General features: G+C 41.6%; 1 protein-coding gene across 3 annotated transcripts in view; it reads right to left on the bottom strand.

Moving 5' to 3' along the window:
• STAT4 (signal transducer and activator of transcription 4) overlaps positions 1–15029 on the bottom strand; it is a 41464-nt gene extending 26435 nt beyond the window's left edge. For 2 of the 3 annotated variants that reach the window (XM_039555335.1, XM_039555334.1), the window contains exons 1-3: positions 14675–14899; positions 11671–11799; positions 10027–10171 (exon numbers count right to left, since the gene is read on the bottom strand). In XM_039555335.1, coding sequence (XP_039411269.1) covers positions 10027–10171; positions 11671–11798 — 273 coding nt within the window. In that variant the 5' untranslated portion in view covers position 11799; positions 14675–14899. Of the gene's footprint in view, positions 1–10026; positions 10172–11670; positions 11800–14674; positions 14900–15002 lie in introns of those variants that run through there. The other variant, XM_010406535.2, reaches the window with a different exon arrangement.
• Positions 15030–21107: the final 6078 nt, after the last annotated feature.

Raw genomic sequence — 21107 nt, 5'->3', positions numbered from 1 at the left:
TTCCCCTTCCCCCTAGATGGCCAGTAAGTGACCGTGCCACACATGGGTACCTGAAGCTACAAAGCCTGGGGAGTGTTTAGTCCTGGCTTACCGCTGCCCAACAGAATTCCAGCACTGCTAGGGTTTAAAGGAGTCAAAAAAAAGCTATTTAACCAAGTCAAGAAGAAATAAATATCCTCTCTTGGAGCTGGAAAAATGCATTTATGTAGAAGAGACTCTTAAAAAAAAATTCTGACAGTGGGATGTGTTAAAATTCCCCACAAAGGATGCCGGTTATTAGGGACTTTCCCAGCGTTTTTACACACTATTCATATGCAAAACTTTCAAAAACTCTTTCTCTCCTTTTCTTTGTTTCATTAAGAGAAACCTATCTGAATCAAGAGATGGAGTGGAAATTCACTTTTTCACCCCTTTCTTTCTTCTCTAACTCATAAAGCTGTGTCCATAGCAATTCCCATACTTATGTCTGGCTGGTGCTTCTTCAACTTGATTCAGTTTGAGTTGATGCCAAGAAGGTCAACAGAGGGCTGCCACTTGTGCTCCTGGAACAGCCCCTTTTGCAGTAAAGGAGCAGATGGATTGCAACTCATCAGTAATAAATTGATAAATAAATTGTAACACTAAATATCTCAAAAACTGCAACTTATTAAATAACAATAGCTACTAGAAGTCACAATAACCACGTGTTTGACTCTGGAAAAATAATAACACTAAAAATTTTCTGCCTGTGTTTTATACTTCTCAGCTGTAATTACACTTCGGGATGCACCACTTGGTATTCCCTTATTATTCCCCTACTGTCAGCTCTTGTTGTTCTGCACTTCCATTTTGTCTTTGGCTGAGGGCAGAATTTGCTCAACATGACCTTGATTTCTGAATGACTAATTGAAAATTATCTCCTATCAGCAAAAGAGTAGTATACGTAGGAAAATTAAGGAATATTAACCAAAAATGGCTTGAGATGGGGGAATCCTAACTTAGTGTGACATGAACACTAGCAGCCAGAAGAGGAAGAAGAGTGTGGATTCTCTAGTTATGCAAAATTGTATTAATAAGTTTAAACATTTAAGGAGAAGATTTATAATTGTCTTTTGATAAATACCAACAAAGAGAAATTGAGGATTCGCTTTTCTTCTTTCACATCAAAATGTCTGCTAATATTACTGTAATTTTGTTGTTCACAGAAGTTTTCTTTCTCCTCTCTTCTGTTCCAATGAGGTCTTTCCATGTCACGAATTACAACAAACAACAAATGATCTTATTTGGACTGGCTTCTTCTCAAGAACTACCAGCATGATGCTAAATTTAAGCAAACAGGGGAACTTGAACTTTCATTCTGAACAGGTGACAATTTTCTGTGAGTGCTGATGACATTTCCTTGGAGAAAACCTTCCTACCACCACCTGGCATGCACTCTTTCTACTTCAGGGACATCTGTTATGACAGTATCTTACTAGATCACGGAGAAAAACAAAGAGGCATTCCTGCAAAAACAGTTTGTACATTATAGCATGCAGCATTTATGCCCTTTAGCCAAATTTTTAAACAGCTTGAACTATTTGGAGTATGTTAAAGGTGCATGATACAGTGGCTGGGGAAATGCAAGGTTTGATTCTGTAAGTTGCAAGGTCATGGAGAAACTTTAAAATACATATTATGACATTTTAAAATACATGTGCTTTCAAAAAGAACACCAAACAACTGTCAGTTTTAGTATCTGGAATTTACTGCTTACTCTGACAGGAATGAAGAAATCTAGACCAGAGTCATTCTCTTGCTCTTCTTTTCTTCCCGCTGCTTACATTTTTCAAATTTTAGCTGATTTTCCTGTGGGCAGGTCCATCACAAAGTGGGTCACTCCCAGCCACACAAACACTGACTGCTTTTCATGTGTCAAAGGTGTACACACCCATCAGTGAATTCTGGATGTGCAGTACATGAGCAGCTGGGTCTATTTTCAGTGGTTAAAGCAGGGGATTAGGTGTTAGTTGGTCTCTGCTTGTAATGTAGAAGGATGTGCTGTGAAACCTTTAGAAAGTCAATCAGGGGTTTGCCTGGTTATCTCCGTGTTTTCAAGGTGACCTTAGAAAAGGACTTGAGTAGGTTTTGGTGCTTTCCAGTTCTGAAAATTGCTTCAGAATTTGGTCTTTTTTCTCTTATTTCTTTCCTTTTTATTTTTCTCTTTTTAACTCTTAAAACCATCAGCTGTATTTCTTCTCATTTCTGCTAGAAAAAACCTTCTTGAGCCTTTTAATTGTATGCAATAGGAGATTTACTTGGAGGCAAGCAAGCATTAGCTAGTATGATCATTGAAGTGTTTGTTCATATTGAATGAATATTTAAAGAAGCTGATGGAAGGGAGGAGAGATAGGAAGCAGCAATACAAAGTCAAGCAAAAATACATTTCCTTCCCTATTGCTAACTTGTGAAATGATTATTTTATTAAGTCTGATACTAAGCATCTTTCTGGGTAAGCAAATATCTCATCTTTCATAAAATCAAAAGCAGGGAGAAAAACCCCCTTTTCTCTATCATTTTATTTGTTTGAAAGAAAGAAAGATTTGGTTTAGTTGTGTATCTTGACTGTGTGGGTGGGAAGGCATAGCTGTACATACATATTTCCCGTTTTCACCTTCAAATATGACAAATACCACTTGGCCTTGATTTGTTTTCTACCTTTGTTTATGCATCCAGGCAGAAAGTCTAATGAAGACAATAGCAGAATACAAAGAAAGTCGGTCCTTGTGCTAGCCTGGCAAAGGTTAAATGCTTGGGAGTTTTTTGAAACCTTGTACTTAAACAGGCAGTATTCTTACTAAAAAATCTTCTTCTACTAGAAAGATGTCTCTCTTGTATCTAGGTCTTTAAGAGGAAGTACCTGCAACACTATCTATTTAGACTGCTCTTGTTGTACTTTATTTTTAGATTTCCCCTTCCCTTCTCAAAATATGTGAGAGACCTTAAAGGGAACCTCATTGTTTTATAAAACTCCTGTGATGTGTGGGAAGTCCTAATAAACAGGTCTGTTTTTCATAGCATATGATGGATAACTTCCAGAAGATCATAATTTCTTTAGGGCATGTGCAACCAAATTGCAATAGGCAAAGTTGTAAAAGCACAGTGAATGAGCTGTGAAGGCAGAGGTCTTTTTCTCCACCCCTCAAATTGCACTGCTGAGTCCCTCCCAGCAGCCACTAAAACCACTCAAGGAATAGTCTATAGAAGCAGCAGATTTCTGAGCAGGTAGGGTGAGATACAGCTACAGAAAATACATTTCTGCAGAAATCATAATCAGACAGTAGAACTGTACAGACAGGGAGGGATGAATAATCTAGTGATGCTTTTATTTGAGATTCATTTGAGAATAAATAACTTCCTGTTTAAATGAGATTTATTTGAAAGTAAATAAAAATACTGTGTTCCCTATGAAAAGGGTAAAACATCAGAGGACAGAGAGGACTGATCCCCACATCCCCCTCCTCCTCTGGGCACAAAGACCTGAGTATTATTAACTAATCTCTCAGGCAGATGTTCAACTGCAACTGGGCTCTTAAAATTTCAGAACAAACAAAGCCCACAGGAGGTTATTTAGTTTGCTTGTATTTTTACTTCTGTCTGTAAGTTAACTCTTTATTCATTCTACAAAAACAAACTGAAACATTATAAACTTTTCTAGAGTTGTGTTCTTTAAATAATAACTAGAAACCCCAAAATATTTTACTTCTAACAAGTAACCTTCTTCAGTCTTCTATCAATCCTTTTTAAAACCCTTTATTAGCTGACATGCAGTCACCAGGCTGCAGTTGCTAGGAGCAGGCACCTAGCTGCTTTAGCAAACAGACTTCTGTCTGGGGTTTCCCATTTGCATGCCAAAATTTCTGTAAACAGCTTTAATGGTTGTTCTGAAAAACTCACTGGGAGCAGTCTAGTACAATCTGAATTAGACAGCAGGACACACTGGTTCAAAACACATGTCCTACTTTAGCATGTTAAGTTTTTGATCTGGCAGGCTGCACGCGTGCTAAATATGGGTAAATAACTTTTGAAATGGATCTTCCGTGGTTTATTAGGAACTTTCTCTGTTTTGTTCCATTCTCACCCTTTTGTAAGCTTTAACGGGAAACTGCAACTTAAACATCGATGGATGTTTCCACTCTTTGCAACTGTTTCTCAGCACAGGGCTTATTAGAATTGTTTGTCAAGGACCAACTGGAATGTCCTGTTTCAGACCTAATGCTATTTTGTCCACTTTCTTTGATGTACTGAAATAAATAATCTTATGATTCCTCATGCATGTTCCTTTCTGGTACAGAGGCTTTTGTAAACAGTCACTTGAACTAAGGAACCTTTATATGTTCATTTAGTTCTATCTGGAGAAGCACAGTGATGTTCAGTTCCCATTGCAGATGGAAACAAACCGGGCATTCTAACCAAGAGCATGACAGAATCAGGAATGCATTGCTCTGTTACTGTTTTAAATAGCATCATGTAAAGATATATTTGCTTGTACTACATAGAAATGGTGAATTTTACATGGAAAGAATTGCCTTAATGTTAATATATGTTGTTTTAGATGACAGAAGATACTTTCAGATGCTATTCCAGACCTTCCCATAAAAACAGCCAGAGCCATGTAGGAGAAAGCAATGTAACTAAAGTAATATTTCCCAACTACTTACTGTAACTTCTGAAAGCTTGTTTTTATATAACTGGTTGCTGTGAATCGGCAGCTCTGGTGCTTCTGCCTGACCTCTCCCTTTGTAAACAGACCCCAAGGTGTTAATGGTGTGTGTGTCCACAGACCTGCTTATTCAGGCATAATCCCACTGCCCTCCCCACCCCTCATTTTAGGCTCTAGCAGGGCTGGGGAGTAGGTAGAGTTCACCAATACTGGAGAATCTGCTGTGAGAATTAGGTGAATTTCATGAATATACATAATTTACAGCAAATTGATCCCCAGAGCACACAGTATACTCATTAACTCAGGCTTCAATGGTAAATGAGCAGAGCAGCCCTTCTTATTCCCAAAATCTGTTATTTCACTTTTATAAAGGAAGATTTATGTAATCAGATTTCACCCCGAATACCATAAACAGTGAAGTAACACAGATGCATGCTGCCATTAACGAGAAGGAATTGCTTTCAGAAGTTATCTTGAGACTAGAGCATAAATAAGGGCTTCAGTTATGAGTAGGGTGATTCTGGGAATTTCTGCCTTTGTCCTGATGGGGTTGTCCTGCACCCATCACAGAGCACAGCACAGACAGTGGCTCTTCCTGAGAGCCACACTTGGGCCAGGCTGCACTCCTCGGAGCTACTTCTTCTCTAGCAAGCACCTGAGGAGCACTCCAGGTTTCCAGCTTGGAGTGTGTGGGGGGAAGGACATCCCTGAGCTGAACAGGCAGTTGCCCACCAGCATCATTCCTAAATGGAGCAGTGGGACACGGGGGCACAGTGCCCATCTCTGATTCCCAGGCTCCTCTGAGCCTCCCCTGCCCTGGCTCCCCGAGTGCACTGCAGCCTGGCTGCTCTCCCCCAACCCAGGATTTTGGCATGTGAGTCAGGTATATGGACAGTGCCTGTCTTCCATGAGAGTGTCTGCATTTCACCAGTCATCTCTGCACTAAATCTCCTCGTGTATTGCACAGGAGCTTACATCAGGGACAGGTACACTGTCACATAAAAACATTCCTTCTGAAAGCTAGGATGTAATTGTCCACGAGCCAAGGTCATGCAGTCCCTTACATCTGCAATTTGGTTCCTAGAAGTGCTAGGCAGCTCTTCAAAGCTTAACATCTGCCCTTTACATTTTGTTGTCATAACAACAGCACAAACCATCTCCTTGTGACTAATCCGCTTTGTTTTTCTCCATCTAGATTTTAAGGAGAAAGAACCATAGGCATAGTTTCCCTGCTCTTTCCCCACTGCCTCTGAATATTTTCTCCCTCTTCCCTTTCCAAAACTGCTTCTGGGGGGAGAAGGAGCTCTGTAGGAAGATGGACAGAGAATTTAACCTTAGAAAGTGACTGTGCTGTTCTGTCTCCCACTGAAGAGCACAGCAACAAAAGGCTGCTCTGCTATAAAAAGGAATCCAATTTACTGACTAGAGAAGTAATAATAATGTAAGAAGCAAATGTGAAGGATTTTAACCTAAAATGATGACCCTGATTTTAATACAATATGTGCATTTATACCAGATTAATGTCAAGAAGAAGAGATGTTTCAATGAAAGCAAGAAATAGAGAAGCAAATTACAGAGAGTTAACAGTGACCACACCAAGTGCTTATAACTTTTTCAAATGACATATTTCCTGACTGGTGTTTCTTTTTGCCTGCAGATCATTTTGGAAATGTAAGCAGTCTAAGTAGGAATGCCATGTTCTATAGTTATTTCTCTAATGGTGAGAGAATAGGGATGGTCCCTGTGTTCTAAAAGCAGGGGTGCCAGGCAGACCCACCTTCCTGCTTGGACTTCTACTCTTTGCCCTTCACAACCCCCGAGGGTGCCCAAAACTTTGTATTGCAACTGAGGCAGGCAAATTCTCTCTTCTTTCACGATTTCCATTCTTATTTTCACAGAACAACAAACATATTTATGTAAAGATGTTTCAGCAAACAGTCAGAATAGAAGATTTTCTTAATTTTATAAAAAAATCTCAGGGAGATCTTTTACGTGAGGTGTGCTTGGCTGTGGTGCTGGAGACTCCTTGACATACTGTTCTCCAGACTCAGTAACAGCACCAGGAATCTTGATCCTAAGGAGTCCTTATCTGTCTAGAAAACAGCTGCACAGGCCACTTATGAAGTGTACATTGCTTCCTCTTCTAAGGCTGCTCTTCACTAACCATCCAGTTGTATTCCTGATTAAACACTGGTCTCTCATTTTGTGTTTTGTCAAGAACTACAGATTGCTTTTGAATATCTTTTGTCTGTTCTCTAATTGAATTTCTTTTGTATTATTGTTATTGTCATAGTGTTTAGGAACTTTTACCACAGCTCAACATACTATGCTGTGTGCATAGTGATAAGTGCTGGTTTCCAGTGTTATCTATTTTGTCAAGTATTACTCAATAGGGTAATGCAATTTGGCTCAAAATAATGAACAAACGTTGTACTCAGATTATGTACTGAGGTTGGACAGCCTTGTGTGTGTGCACGATGTACTTGGGTCTGTACATCTGTGTGTGGTTCAGAGGGGAAGGAAGAGGAGGGAACTGTGAAATTTCAAAGAAGTGCTTGCACTAGAGAGTGAAGCAGAGATAAAGGTGGGCTCATGGTAACTAACCTTCAGAGAAAGTACAACCAACACTGTTCACAGAGTCACCAGATAGGAAAAGATGTTTACGAAAGCAGCTTCCTCCCCTATTTAGGAACCCAGTCTTTCTTTCATCAGTTGGTCAAAAATCTCCTTAGTTTTACAGTGTACCATTCTAGCCTCCCTTTCCCTACGGGGTATGTTGGGACAAAACAGATCATGGCATTCTACTCTGTACATCAGTCACGTTTTTCTGGCATTGTCATGTCATGAAACTGTCACAAACTAGCTCAAATTGCAAGAGTTAGGTATCTGCAACGACTTCCAGCTGTGGGTGGGAAGCCAACTGCCCATTTCCAATCTTCTCAAATATTCAGCAATAAGATGCAACCAGTGATGCATTAAAAAAATATTAGACCCACAATTAGATAATTTGCATACTCAAATTTAAGAACATTACAGAACATACTGTCCATGCTATGTGTCATGTTCAGTCTATTAATAACACTTAACAGTTGATAACAAGGATAAGCTGTCAGCTGGTTTCAATGACTATAGCATTTCTTTACTGATGGACTTACCTAATCAGTGAAGAAATAATTTTAATAGCTGAAGCAGGAGACTGCCTGTGCAGCTCTACAGAACATGCAGCCCACAGTTTGGCTGAAAATGTATTAATCTTCCGTGTTCTATAACTTAAAAGTTGTAACCTAGTGCTTTACAAAAAAGTAAAAAATACTGGTGTTACAGATTTCTTAAGACAGTTTAAGTTATTTGTCTTATCCAATAATAACAACCCTCAAACATTGCAAGAGCCTGGTCCTACTTCAGCCTATTCTAATAATTTTGGAAATCAGAATATGGAATACAGTGGGTGATAGTGTTAAAGATCAAAAAAAGCTGCAACAGTGAAAGTGCCAGCCAATTTTTGGTGGTTTACATGTGTATTTTGAAAGTGAATGGGTAGCTTTTCGTCTAAATCCAGGTTATCTGCTGTCTTGATGCAATGAAGAAAGGTTAGCATTATTAGTGATGGGGAGAGCTTCTGGGGTTTTCTTTTGCCTACCTGGAAACATTCTACTGCAATGCTGAAGATTCAGATCCCTTTTTATAAGCAGTGTAATTCCAGCATCACACATGTCCTCTCACGGAGTTCATAGTGCTGTTCAGCTGTAATGGGGATGCCTGAGCATTTTAGCTTGTTCTGGAATTGTGACTCAGACCCTAGCACCTGAGAAACCATTGAATCACAAATCACTCAAAACTCCCCCCGCCTTGGCTTTCTGGAATAAGCCTCCTTTGCTTTGTGCTCTTCCTGAAGCATGATATAATTTCCAAACGTGACAGGACTTAAAGGAAGGGGTTTTCTTTCGGGCCATTTTCACACTGGTTATTACCTGAACTCTTGTGTGTTCTCTCAAGGCCTGATTGCTTGGCTTGGTGTGCCCAATTTGGCAGAGCATGCAGAGCTGATGCCTCAAGTTTTGGTAAAAAATTTAAAATAAAATAAACGGTGCAAAGAGCAGGAGGAACAACGAGAGGCTTTAACTTTGTAGAGCTTATTTGTAAATATATACTAGTCCTTCTGCCTGTGCACATTGTGATGGAATAATCACAAATGCACTGTCTTTTAAGCCAGGAATACACCAGTGCAACTGCTTGGCCTGAAATGCTCTTTCCATGTATATGCCACTGTGGAAGAATCCTTTACTAAATTGAGACAGCTTTGTGGTAAAGCTTTGTGCCAAGACCATTACGTCTGCAGTTCAGTAAATTTTGTGTTTGAAGAGTACCGAAATTATGAAAAGTGCTGCTTCAAAAACCAGAAAAGAAACAAAAAGTGACTTTATTTTTAAATTACAGGAGGCTGCTTGCATAACGTACGATGAAAAAGTGGTTGCAATGGAAATAGTGTCATATTTTTAAGAGGCCACCACTAGAGATAAAGAGTAGAAAGACACAGCCATAAAGAGAACAAAATAATTGACAAAGTCATGCTAAGATTTTCCAGGCCAGTGTGTGTGTATGTATATATGTCTCAAATAAAGAAAATGTTTTGCAAGCAATGTAATTATCATTTAAGTACTTATGGAAAGCACCATCAAAGAAGAGAAAAACCCCCAAACTTTCATTAAACTCAATGGCATATCTACTTTATGCAGAAGACAGATAGATGTCAGGAAGTAGGTGACTAATGAAGTGGAATTCTGAGAATCCTTGCCTTAGATAAACAATTATTAGAGAAACATTCAGCCAATCAAAATAAATATCATTTTGCAGAAGCCTAACGGTAAATCCTTCAAGTAATTCATAACAAATAATCCCAGAAAAGCATAAAACAGCAAGCATGCTAATGATTTACAGGGGTTCCTTTTTCATGGTGCTGCCCTAAGCCCCAAGCATGTATTTTATCCCATAGTTAAATATCTGTAGGTGTCCGAAAGGTGTTAATTACATTTGTAATAAACATGAGCACTATACAGCCTTATTTGTAAGAGCTCAGTGAAACACACATATGCACAGAGATAAGAAGTCACAGCATTTGTATCCAAGCTGCATGCATTGAAATAGGAATTATTGTGCCACAGACAGACAGCAAAATTGTTATTTTGAATTATCTTGTTGAAGGCTCAGTCTTGCCATAGCTGCTCGGAGTCTACAGCAATCAGGGCAGGGCATTGGAACAAAGTGCACTCGACAGAGCTCGAGCACTACCTCCAGAAACCAGCGAGAGTGTGCAGTGCAATCTGTCATTTGAAGTCATGACCCACCTGCAGCAGCTTCCTGACTCTTTTCAGGTTGTGTATCAAGAGCAGATTCTTCTCCTGTGAAACCCGGTCCAGCTGTTCATCCACTTGTATTATCAAATTCTGTAAAAGGATCATTGCCATTGCTTCATTGTTGGCTGCAGCCTCCCTAAAGAATCAATGAACAACAACCATGCATGTTTAAAATGTTGTATGATGTGCAAATCTAGCAGTACGGAAAATTATAATCTATTCAGAAATCTAGGTAGCAAAAAAAGACTTTAAGTATATGGTGACTTGCATGTAGTTAGAGCTTGTGAATAGTTGATTTTTATGATTTTGTGCCAGTTTAATACTCCTATAGATATGCACCTATAAAAACAGGGTGAAGTGTTAGCACAGACAGTAGAGTCAGCCAGAGGAGACAACCAGGGTTTTCTAGTCTCTGGTCCAGTGAATATTTAAATACTTCCAGCTCACTTGTCAGAGGAAATGGGACTTATGCAAACTGTCCCTCTCACTCAGTCACACAGATATAATTTCTGAATTTGCTGCCCAGTTTCAGACAAAGTTGGCAACAGGCTTGAAGTCCAAAAGATAGAATGTTCTTACAAATTTCATGGAAATCTGGCAGGTTGGTAGAAGAAAGGAATCCAAATTAGCGCCTCCACTGAGGAAAACGGGAGCAATAACTTGCTCCAGGAGGCAACAGCCAGATGGCCAGGCAGCAGATCCATCTCTTCACACCAGGCACCAGATGAGCCTTCCCCCAGCCAAACTATTTGGGGATACAGGAAGACTCTGAGGCTACTGGTGAAGGGCATGTAGGGGACACAGGACACAAACACAGACAAAGCCAGGCTTTACTGGTTCTGCTGTTCATGGTACAGCTTGGGATGTGCAGGGCAATGGCATTAGTCAGCAAAACTGAGGAGGAAAAATTTTGGACAGTATGGCATCCTTGTCCTTGGGATGGCCTCCTTCCTTGCCTCACAAATGGCAGGTCCCTGTTTGAGATACACCTCAACTAACTCAAAGTCTGGCAAAAAGGAGATTTTAATGTTACCTGTGTTGCCACAGCCCCATAAATACTGAGCATTAACTGTAAAGAAAGATTATATTCCTTAACAGATTTTTCTTCTTCCCCTGCACAGTAGTCCTCCAATAGTCCTGTGGATTTAGCTTGAAAAATTGAGATGTCTCTATCTGATACGACTAATATAAATTTTTTTTGGCATTTAGTTTGGGATTTTCTTAAGATAACTATCAAGTGAACTGAATCCAAATTTGTGCACAGGCTGACCTCCTAGAGCAGAATTCCTGTAAACAGCTGGCTTGTTCCCCAGAATTATCCAGCTCTAAGTGCAGTTTTGGACAAGTGAATAATTTTATGCTGCAAGAGGTAAATGTATAACATTTCCATTGAAAATTAACTTGCATTATTTTTTAATAAATTTTTATTGGATTTTGTTTAGGAGTAAGTTCAAATGTGAAACCTCAACTCCCAATATTCCTTAAGTTTAAATGGCTAAATCCATAACTAGTGAAATAGTATTACTGGAGTGTAGATACCTGCACAGTTTGTAAATGAGCACCCTAAAGCCTACCAGAAAACCAAAGAATTGTTGGTGATTGAAATAATAGGAGAGAGAATAAATGAAATCCTACCAGTCCTGGCTTTCTATCCATTGTGCTAATAGATGCCGGATTTCCATAGGGAAGTTATCATCGTAGAACTGGTCTACCTGCTCCAAAAACTTTATTTCCAGTTGTTGAACTTGACTCCATTGGGACATGCTGCAAAAGAAAAGAATTAAACAGGCTTGCCCTTGGAAAGTGAATATGAATTACTAATCCAAACTGCATAAATCAGTTATTTTCATTGTAGCTCTTACATACTTTAACATTTTATTCTGTCTTTCAAAACAGGTGGCACTTGAGTAAATGTAGAGTTAAAGGGAAGAGGGAGAAAAGTGAGCAAGGACATTAAAGAAGTTTTGGCTCTTAAACGTGAATGGGCACCTCTGTCAATTCCCTTCCTTTATGTAAATGTTTTGAGGTACTTTATGATGCTTATGAAGTGGCAAGATTTACACACCATCTCTCATCAAGAGAAGAAGTTTAGGACTGTACTCTTCAAACCCAGGTAGAAATATTCTTATTGAAGAGTAGTGGAAAGCAATGATTTCGCTCTCTTCTTGGTGAATTCACACCACTCAAGTTTTTCCTAAAGCCATAATTGCTGTGTGTTGCTGTGCTGTTCCTAAAGCCCCACATTGTCTGTTTGGAGAGTACTGCTTTACAACCTAAATCTAGCACATCTTCTCTATTTAAAATTGACATTTAATTATGTTTGATATTACATAAAGGGGGGAAAAAAAAAAGTAAGCATGAAGTCATATGAAAACTATAAGACAAGCAAAAGTAGCACTACCTGATGACAGGATCTGAAAGTCCAGTGAAAAAACTATCCCAAGTAAGTTTTGCCTGATAACTGAGATGCTGGTGATAGAAACTTGGTTGTTCTAGATTGTAGGGGGGACTGAATTAATAGCTGCTCCTCTCCATGGTCAAAAGACATTATTTTGGGTGAGCAGACTCTGCAGGAGGACACCTCAGCCTGCGTGACTCCCTCCACTCATGACAGAGTCCATTCTCTAGGGTTGTACCCTGTCATTATTAATCCCACTGGTGAAAACACCATTTTCACTGTGATGTGTTCAATGCAGAACAGGCTGCATTGATAAAATGTTGCCTCAGGGCAGGCTATGCCAGGCTGTAATCCCAGATGTGGCATGTGGATGAAAAGTCAGTGGTGGGGTTGAGAACAGGCCACCCTGGATGAGCAGGGAAGAGGGATGCTCTAGGACCTGTGCCCTGGGATCCCAGTCCTCAAGTGGGCTCTGCCAACACCCTGATCCCATACCAGAGGTGGTCTTCCCTTTCATCAGACTGTTAGTTCATGTGAACAAAAGACACAAAATCCATTCTGGGGCTAAAGATTGAAGTGGGTCAAATTATAGATCTGTTGGAACATTTTTGATACAAACTTTTCCTGAAGAAAAAGACAAGATTTCATCAAAATGGACGTTTTTGCAGAAAGCTGACCTTTTTATATGCAGCTTTTCTATTTTCAGTTCTGAATCGTAGTTTCAGAATGCCAACAGTTTCAAATAGAGAAGACATTGTATTTTTAATGCTGTAGTCTTTCCTTTTGCATTTTTTAAAGTCAGAGGAGAAAAAAAAAGTAGTAGCTCAAGGTTTAATGGAGTCCTGAGCACTTACTCATGCAAAAGTAAAAGTGACAGGTTTTAGTTTCTCCCTAATGAAGGCTGATGGGGTGATTCTGTGTGTGGTATGAAGGACACTGTATATAACATCAGTGGAAATGTGTCCAGTGACATTTCCCTCCTCTTTATTATTTCCATTCTGAGAGGAAAAAGATATTGCCTGAATATTTACTTTGTTTCATTAAATTGCTGAGGAGGATTTAAGCACAGGAGTGTTTCGCTGTCTGTGTTCCTGTATTGAGAGTTACAAAGAATCCCAAACCTTATTTCTGGTGATATATACAAGGAATCAAATCATAATGCATTAATAATTTATGGAATAGAATCAGAGAATTGTTAAGGTTTGGAAGGGATCTCCACTATCACAGAAAGTGACTGTAACTTTTTTTCTGAACTTACACTCGGAAAAAAACTCCAGATTTTTAAGTCTGTTCACTTTCAGTGGGGGTTTTTATTGTAATTGCTAGTGAATTCTGGTGATTATGATATCCTAAAAAGATTCGCAAGGAAATTTAATATTTTTATCTAACAAACAAACAAATAAACAAACAACCACCAAAAAAACCCCACAAAAACCCAACCAAAAAAAACCAAGGAAAAAAGGGAAGATTTTGTCCAGCCTGCAGCCCCCTTAGGCCTGCCATGTAAGTTGCAGGGATGCTCACATGCATAAACTCTTAGAAAGCACACAGGTAGGGTTTGTCCCTGGGATTTTGTGACATGCTCAGTACAACCCATGTTCCTTTTGCGCAAAAGGTTTCGCAGGGACAGCTGAGAAGGTCGGGCAGTTGTAGCTCATTGTGAATGGCCCCTGAAGAGAGCTGAAAGAAAGTTTTCAGGAAAGATGGGGCAACACTGTCTACAAGAGCACGTAGTGAGAGGACAGGGGGAATGGGCTCAAGTTGAAAGAGCGTAGGTTGAAGTTAGACATTGGAAAAAATTTCTTTACTGTGAGTGTGGCGAGGCACTGGAACAGGTTGCCCAGGGAAATTGTGGATGCCCCATCCCTGGAGGTGTTCGAGACCAGGTTGGATGGGGCTCTGAGCAACCTGGTCTCTAGTGCAAGTTGTCCCTGCCCATGGCAGGGTGTTGGAACGACATGATCTTTAAGGTCTCTTCCACCCCAAGCCATCCTGTTACTGCAAGGCGGCCTGCAGGAGCGGGTGCTGCGTGACGGCGGGCATGGCGCTGTGTCCCGCCGCACTCCGGACAGCGCAGCGCAGCCCCGCTCTCCGGGTGCCCAGGTGCTCTCCCGGCTGCCGGGCTTGCCCTGGAGCCCGTTCCCATCGGCCCCGCCTGTGCCGAGGGTCGCTGCGCGCCCCGTCCCGTCCCGTCCCGCCCGGAGCTCGGTGCGCTCCCTCCGCGCCCGCCGCCCCACTTGCCTGTGCCGGGTCCGGCCGAGCGCCGCCGCTGCCGCCGCCCCGCAGGCTGTAAGCGGCCGTGCCCCGCAGCCTGTAAGCGGCCGTGCCCCGCAGGCTGTAAGCCGCCGTGCCCCGCAGCCTGTAAGCGGCCGTGCCCCGCAGCCTGTAAGCGGCCGTGCCCCGCAGGCTGTAAGCCGCCGTGCCCCGCAGCCTGTAAGCGGCCGTGCCCCGCAGGCTGTAAGCCGCCGTGCCCGCCCCCGGCCCGTGGCAGCGCCTTCCTGTGCGTCAGCACCGCGGGGCCCGGCACGGCCCTGCCGCGTATCGCAGGAGCCCCAGTCGCCAAAGTTACCTGGGCAAAGCTCGGAGCGTGGAGGAAGCTGTTTGTCCTCAGGAAGCTGAAAAATACCAAAATCTTTCCCATTCGTGCTGTGATAGCAGAGGGCTGGGTCCCACCTCTCTGGGGGACCAGTGGCATCCCTGGGCACTCAGGGTTCTGCTGTTCCCCCAAAAGCCATGGAGGCACTGATGTCCCCACTGCCCGAGCTCTGCTCAATGAACGCCAGTGAAAAGCAAAGGGCAGTTCTTGGAGGAGCTGGGCAGCAGAACAAAGCATCTTGTGGCTTACAGTCATAGAGGTTGAACAACACCTGCAAGACCATCGAGTCTAACCTTTGCCTGAACATTGCCATGTCAACTTCAGAGCCACAGTCAACTTGTTTATTGAACACCTCCAGGAATGGTGGCTTCACCACTCTCCTGGGCAGTCCATTCCAATGCTTAGCCACCCTTTCCATGAAAAAATTCTTCCTGATGTTCAGCCTGAACATCCCCTGGCACAGCTTACAACTATGTCCTCTCATCCTGTGGCTGGTTGCCTGGGAGAAGAGGCTGACCCCCACCTGGCTACAACTTCCTTTCAGGTAAGTGTAGAGAGTGTCTTTCTGCAGCATTCCTTATTCCAGGTAGTACCTGGGATGCAGAAGCTTCCCTCCAAGATGAAAGATTTGATCCCTGTCCTACGGGGCTAATGATCCAATATCATATCTGCAAACAGTAACAGAGACATGTTCCAAGTATCTTCTCCCCAAAGAAGTACGTTATTAGAAAGGAGACTTCTATAATTTCAGATGCAACACTGCTGAAACCAAAGTGAGTGAAAAATACTAAATTATGACCATTTCAAAGCCATCTTACCTCAGCACAGACTTTGAGTGGTAGGATCATGGCTCTGGTGTGATGTGAAGCAGCTGCAATCTGCCCTAAAGCGAATCCTTTAAACTATTGTTTTGTCATATTTTGTCTTTACCAGGAACCCCAGCCATGAGCAAGGCTTTTCTGCACCAGGCTGTGCAAACCTGGAGTAAGAGACACTCACAGAACCTGCCAGGGAGCTGACAGGGCACATTACTCTCTGTGCACTGGGAGGAATGTGCAGCCTCGTTCAAGGGAAAAAGCCAGGTGCTGGGGATGCAGTTAAGAGGAAGGTGTGTGTCACTACTGATGCACAGTTATGTTTTCTAGACAGAGCAGAGGGAGAATTAGAAGTGAGGTGAGGAGTTTTAGGGAGCTTCTAGAAGATCATATACAGGTGTCAGCAACTGACCCATGTCTGAATATTGGCTGGGTAGAGAACATATTCACCATATGTGTTTGAAATGAGATTTGGCATTATCTTTAATAGCATTTAGCAATTTTTCAGGTGCATTTGTGTAGAGAAAGGCAAGATCATAACAGGAGTTGACAAAAATCCTGTTTTATAGATTTGTGTGGTCCAGTCCATATTTGAGTTGATTCTCTTTAGTTCTGTTACTCTTTTATGTTTTATCATTGCATATTTGTTCTTTTTTTTTTTTTTACTTTCCCAAATGAATTGAGGATATAATCTTCTAGAAGATTTTCTTCAGCCTTTTATTTTTTAGCTAAATGACCAGAGTGCAAAATCACATTAGCTTTACAACCCAGAAATGAAAGCTAGGTGTATAAGGCTGGAGGAATTATTTGGTTGCTATTCCTGACCAGAAGCACATTTAGCCCCAAATTGCATTTGACTTCTCTAAGTGGCTATTATTGGTGCTGATTTAACTGCCACTGGCTCAAGAGAACTGGCACTAGAGCAGAAAGATAATATTTTCATTGCTTTTTGTTGGGAACTGAGGACCACACTGGCTGTCAGACTAGCTCTTTGTCCAAAGAGGTCAGTCCCCAAATACAGCCAGAATTTGGCAAGTCTCTGCTCAGGCCTGCCCTCTGTCCTTTAGGTTTCAGCAAGCACAGGAGCCTGGTTAGTTTATGTGGAACACATCAGGACAGCGAATTAGTAATTTGAGGACCACCCAGGAAATAACATTGATTAGTAATCTGAGTTTGTGCTGTCAGTAGGGGGAACTATTGCACTGTATTTCTTTTAAATAAATATTGGTAACTATTTGTTTTTCTTTCTACATTAAACACAAATTTTCTGAGCATCCTTATATGACTGCTGCCTGTAATGATGAGCAGACAGGTAGTTCATACTGTTGCAACAAAACAAGATAGTAACAGATATTCAATCCCCTTTTGCTTGCTTTTTCTCTGCTTAAACCTAGAAAATAATCTATATGGTGGAGTGGTTGATATTAAGACAATACAATGCTTCCTGTTATCTGATAAAAGTCTCTGTTCGGGCTTGCTTCAGGAGATCATAAGCCAAAAGTTCAGCTAGGTGATCTCAAAGTCCAGGGTAATCAGAGGTCATTCTTCAGCTGAGGTTCGGAGATCAGTTTCTGGGAAGATGGTTCCCTTCTTCCCTTCTTCCCTCCTTTTTACCCCCACTTCCTGGCAGGCAGAGCAGTGAAGGCAGGTCAGTGGCTGGGATGGAGACCAGCTGTGGAACCAGCTGTTGGGGCTGCAGGATGCCGGATATGAGCCATGGCTGTGGAGGCAGGAGAACAGGGGCATGATCCTTACAGCAAGGGGTGCAGGAAAATGGATGGAGTCACTTGTGATGTTACAGTGAGTTGGGGACCCCTGGGGCTTTGGGGGAGCTCATTGGAGAAAGAGGAAGGGAAGGGCACTTTGTTTGGTGGAGGGGAATAAAGAGGATTGTGGTCCTAGGGCATTAGAGCTGGATTGTGAAAGGCATTGAGGTATGGCTGGGGTGTGCAGGGTCAGCCTGAGTATGGGGGCTGTTTGAGGGTGGGAGAGGAGGGTGTGGAGCAGCAGAGCTGTCAGGGGTGGTGAGGGCTAAGGGGTTCCCTTCTGAGTCTGAAGCATAGCCCAGCTCTGTGCTCTTGGACAAGGGTCAGTGGGGTGTTAGCACACTGCGAAGGATGTGATAGTGTTTGGAGATGTGAGGGAAACTGCTGTGGAGCAGGACTGAGATAAGAAAGAGATGGTCTAGGTCAGTTCAGGTAAGTTCTGGAGGGGATCTGTGTGGATGGGATCCTGCAAGAGATGGCACGAGGCGTGTGATGGATACTGCTGGGCTAGCGCAGGAGGAGGCTGTGAAGGAGGCAATGCCAGGGCCGATAGGAGAAGTTTAGGGAGTTGTGGCTCACACTCAGTGCAGGAGTTCAGTGAGCACAGATAGCACAGGCCAGGAAAGGTTCAAGCCACCATTGAGTTTGATGGGTCAAAGTTAATCTTCACTGTGTAACGTTTCATTCCACTTCATCCGTGTTTCAGCACTGGTCAGAGCAGGAGAATAAGAAGCAAGTGTCTGCATTGTGTGGGCTGTTTAAAGGGAAGAAAAGGTCTCAAGCGATGGAGATGGAATTCAGGACATAGTAATCTTCTCATCAAGAGTTCACAAAGTTTTTTCTAGGAACACTGAGCCAATTTATTACTTTGATCTCTCTGACCAACCTGTAATCAAGATTACCATCTCTCGTGTTTGGCCTCTAGTCATTATACTCCTTGACTAACCTTTAATTAGAGTATGTATCACCTGTCTTTTACATAAAGAACACATTCAGCTTGTCCATGCTATACATGTGTTATGTCTTGTATCTGAACTGTTCATAGCTTTCTTCGTGCATTCAGAACATGGACTTCTGGTCTTGGTAAGGCGAGTAAATGCTGTAATTATGAGAAATTGTCGTGCTGACAGCGTAGATCCTTCTAGTCAGCACAAAATAAATCAGTAGTTGTGTGTGCAGGTCACATCCCTAACTGTCCTCTGTTTGGAGAAAAAAGACAGAAACAGTAAAGTTACACGTTATAGTATCATAAATATAATATTTATGAATGCTGGAAAGAACTCTTATCTCTGTGTTCATATGTTAAAAGAATGATCATTATCCTTAGAAAAAGAGGTCTTTGTCTGTTTGCTGGTTCTTAATTGCTGGAATACTTACTGTTTTCCCCCTTCCAGTAATGAATGAACTGTATGTGCAGATGTATAAATCCATATGAAGTAAAGATACATATCTTGCCCAAATTCAACGTGATATCAACGTGATAAGAAAAAAATTAACTTGACACATGGAGAATAATGAGAAATAAGGAATTATAGAAAATGAAATTTTCTGCCGCTGACTTGGGTTCAGGTCTCTGCTTTCAGGGTGGAATGGCCTTTTGATACTGCAGTCTCTGGCTTTCCTTTTTTTAGTAGGTGTGGGTAGAGTGACCACTCAGCAGTGCACGGGCAGGTCAGAATGAGTGACCTGTAGGTAGATGACTTCTGTCCTTTTTGCTGCCCAGGCTCTAATGGAGGGTCCATGCCCATCCCTGCTACTGGGGAAAGGATCTTCTACACCAGTTCATAGCAAGGTCAAGGTGAGAGGTTCCCTTGTGCTGGGACAGTAGGAATTTTTCGTCTTTTATTGTCTGTTATCTTTGAACAGCAGGTGTGTTGTTTTGGTACATGCCTTTTTCATCACTTTACCTCTTAATGTCATATTTGCAGTTTTGCACTGGGTGCTACAGTGTGTGCCCTGGGAAAACTTGGAGGTGTTTATTCTCAAAAGAAAAGGTTTATGTAGTTCTGGTGAGATTTTTCTGGATTTTTCTTAAGGAGAAAGAAGCCTGTGCATCTTGTAGAAGTTAAGGCCAATGCCACTTGGGGTCCTACAGACACCATACAAACTTCTACACTGACAAAATTAAGGTAGGAAGAAATTACATTAAAGGCCTCAGTTCCACCTGAGTGCCAATCTGTCATTGTTTATGGAAAGGGCACATGTGGAGAAATGAAGGAAGCATGGAAAGAAGTGAGGCTAAAGACAGCAGTTTAGAAGAGGCAGGAGAAGGAGAGAAACTCTGGGGGCCTTGTATTAATTACCTTGTAGTGTAAATGAAAAATGGCATATGCAGAACATCATTGTAAATAAGCTTTGCCTTGTATGCCTGCTCCAGTCATTATTTTTTTCAGCAGTTTTCAGCTCTTGAAGTATGTGATTGATTTAACCTGTCCACTTCCTGAATGATATAATGCAAATTTAAGTTTTATTTTTCCCGAATTACTCTAGTCAGGTCTCCTTTTTTGGTTGTGATTATGTAAATTGTTAGGAATGCTGGTAGTGCTATTTTAACAGGCTTTTTCACTCAGTGTGGACTGTGGGAGCTCAGGAAGCTTTTCTCTTATACAACAGCTTCCCTGGCAATTGGTAATGATCACTTTTTGTCTGTGCATAACTTGAACATTTTAAGATCAGTGGTAGAGTGTGAGAAAGGAATACAAAGTCAGTGTGATTCAGTGAATGCTGTGGGTTTTTATATATGTACCTGTGAGATAGAGCTTGGAGAGCAAAATGAAGACCCTTGCTGGTGCGACTTGACTAGTAAATAGGTCAGTGTTGGCTGGACAAGAGAAAAGAGAATTTTTTCGTAGTTAGCTCCTTTGGGATTTGTGCTGTCAATAATTGCTGAAGTTCTTACTGCCCTCCTTGCCTAGGGTCAAGATGACCATGCATAATGGTAATTTCTGAGCATACTTAGGAATATTTTCATTTTGTAGTCTCTTGGAAGAGTCCTTCAGTTTTATTAAGCCTGCTAGCGTAGGCTAATTGCAAAAACCAGTTTGATGCCAAACAATGACTTCCAAATGCAAAGATCAATAGTTTTAGAATTAGTAATGGATTGTGCACTGAGAAGATAACTTGGTTAATTAATTTAATAAAGTATTTTCACAAAGGGAGCAATTAAACCGAAATCTGATTATCTCTGCTTGATAATACTTGAAATATTACATACTGAACTTACAGGTTTTAACTCTGGTGATACCAAGAGGACCTCTTGATTTATGTTATTCTCTGAAACTCCTTATTTTGGTATTCTTTGTATAACAAAGAACACATCTTCAGAAGTGATGTCAGCTTGTTGCTTGGCTAGGCAGTAAGACACCAACAAATCTGAAGCAGTTGTACAGTTGATTGTAATTGTATTGTTGGATATCACAAGCAGGACGGCAATCCCACACCTGTTATGGACTCATTGTCTTCCTTCTGGGTTGCACAAAAAGTGGTATTTGGTTGGA

Source organism: Corvus cornix, chromosome 7 (genome assembly GCF_000738735.6).
Source record: "Corvus cornix cornix isolate S_Up_H32 chromosome 7, ASM73873v5, whole genome shotgun sequence".
NCBI lineage: Eukaryota > Metazoa > Chordata > Aves > Passeriformes > Corvidae > Corvus > Corvus cornix.
The sequence above is the reverse complement of the archived record's forward strand: the minus strand, read 5'-3'. Positions and strand labels throughout refer to the sequence as shown.